We start from the raw sequence: 1,020 nt of genomic DNA, 5'->3' as shown, positions 1-1,020 counted from the left end.
AACCAGATATTCTTTTTTTTAATTCGAAGAAAAGAATGTAGTGACATAGTTGCACTCATGCCAGTTAAAACTGACCTTTGGAGATGAGAACAGTTAAGGGAAACTGTACACACTCGAAGGTCGTGAAATAACAAGTCCGCTGCCACCACCACTTCCTACAATCGCGCTTCCGCCGATACTTCCGCCGCTTCCCAAACCGCCGCTGCCTCCGAAACCGCCGCCGGAGACACCACCGAATCCTCCGCTGCCTCCGAAACCTCCGCCGCTTCCGAAACCTCCGCCGTTTCCGAAGCCACCACTTCCTCCACCACTTCCAAAACCGTTGACGAATCCTCCACTTCCTCCAAATCCGCCACTTCCACTAAAACCGCCGCTTCCTCCAAATCCGCCACTTCCACTAAAACCGCCGCTTCCACCAAAACCGCCACTTCCTCCAAAGCCACCTCCGGCACCTCCAGCGCCTCCTCCAATCACTTGACCGCCGCCCTGGGAAGCTGCATTCAAGGCGCTCTGAAGGTCAACGCCGCTGGGAAGAACTGGGTTCTCTCCGTCAGCGTAGTTCACGAAGTAGACTTCTGGGTTGCTTGCTGGCGGTGCTGGGACTTCGATCACCCTTTGGTCTTGCGGTGACTGCTTATTGAGGACGTAGACCACTTGCCTCTGTGCCGGCGGAGGAACGACAATGGGATCTGGTCCCTGTCCTTTTTCGGGAGTTTCGATGAACAGAATGTTAGAGTCGACGGTCGGTTGCGGTATGTATGGCGGGGGTGTGTAAGACACGGGAGCCGGGGGGGCATTGTACAGGAACACGCGGCGGTTGACCCGTGGAGTAACACATCTCCCGTCAACATGGTGAACCTGCCCAGGACCACACCCTCCGAAGCTGAAAGATGGCCCTGAGGGTCTACCCAAGTTATAGCCCTGAGGGGCGGCCAGCGACGTCGTAACCGTTGCAAGAACGACCTACAATAGAAGATAAATACAGCTGTGATGAACATCGGTTGTATTAAATTGCTCAAC

At 54.8% G+C, this 1,020-nt stretch overlaps 1 protein-coding gene across 1 annotated transcript in view; it reads right to left on the bottom strand.

The window, feature by feature from the left end:
- Window positions 1-93: 93 nt before the first annotated feature.
- LOC119587520 (ATP-dependent RNA helicase A-like) overlaps window positions 94-1,020 on the bottom strand; it is a 1,372-nt gene continuing 445 nt past the window's right edge. Inside the window, exons 2-3 of the mRNA XM_037936247.1 lie at window positions 258-963; window positions 94-155 (exon numbers count right to left, since the gene is read on the bottom strand). Of these exons, the coding sequence (XP_037792175.1) occupies window positions 94-155; window positions 258-963 (768 nt within the window). The remainder of the gene's footprint in view (window positions 156-257; window positions 964-1,020) is intronic.

This window comes from Penaeus monodon, chromosome 22, assembly GCF_015228065.2.
Source record: "Penaeus monodon isolate SGIC_2016 chromosome 22, NSTDA_Pmon_1, whole genome shotgun sequence".
NCBI classification, from domain to species: Eukaryota; Metazoa; Arthropoda; class Malacostraca; order Decapoda; family Penaeidae; genus Penaeus; species Penaeus monodon.
Note: the sequence above shows the minus strand (reverse complement) of the source record. Positions and strands in the feature narration are given on the sequence as shown.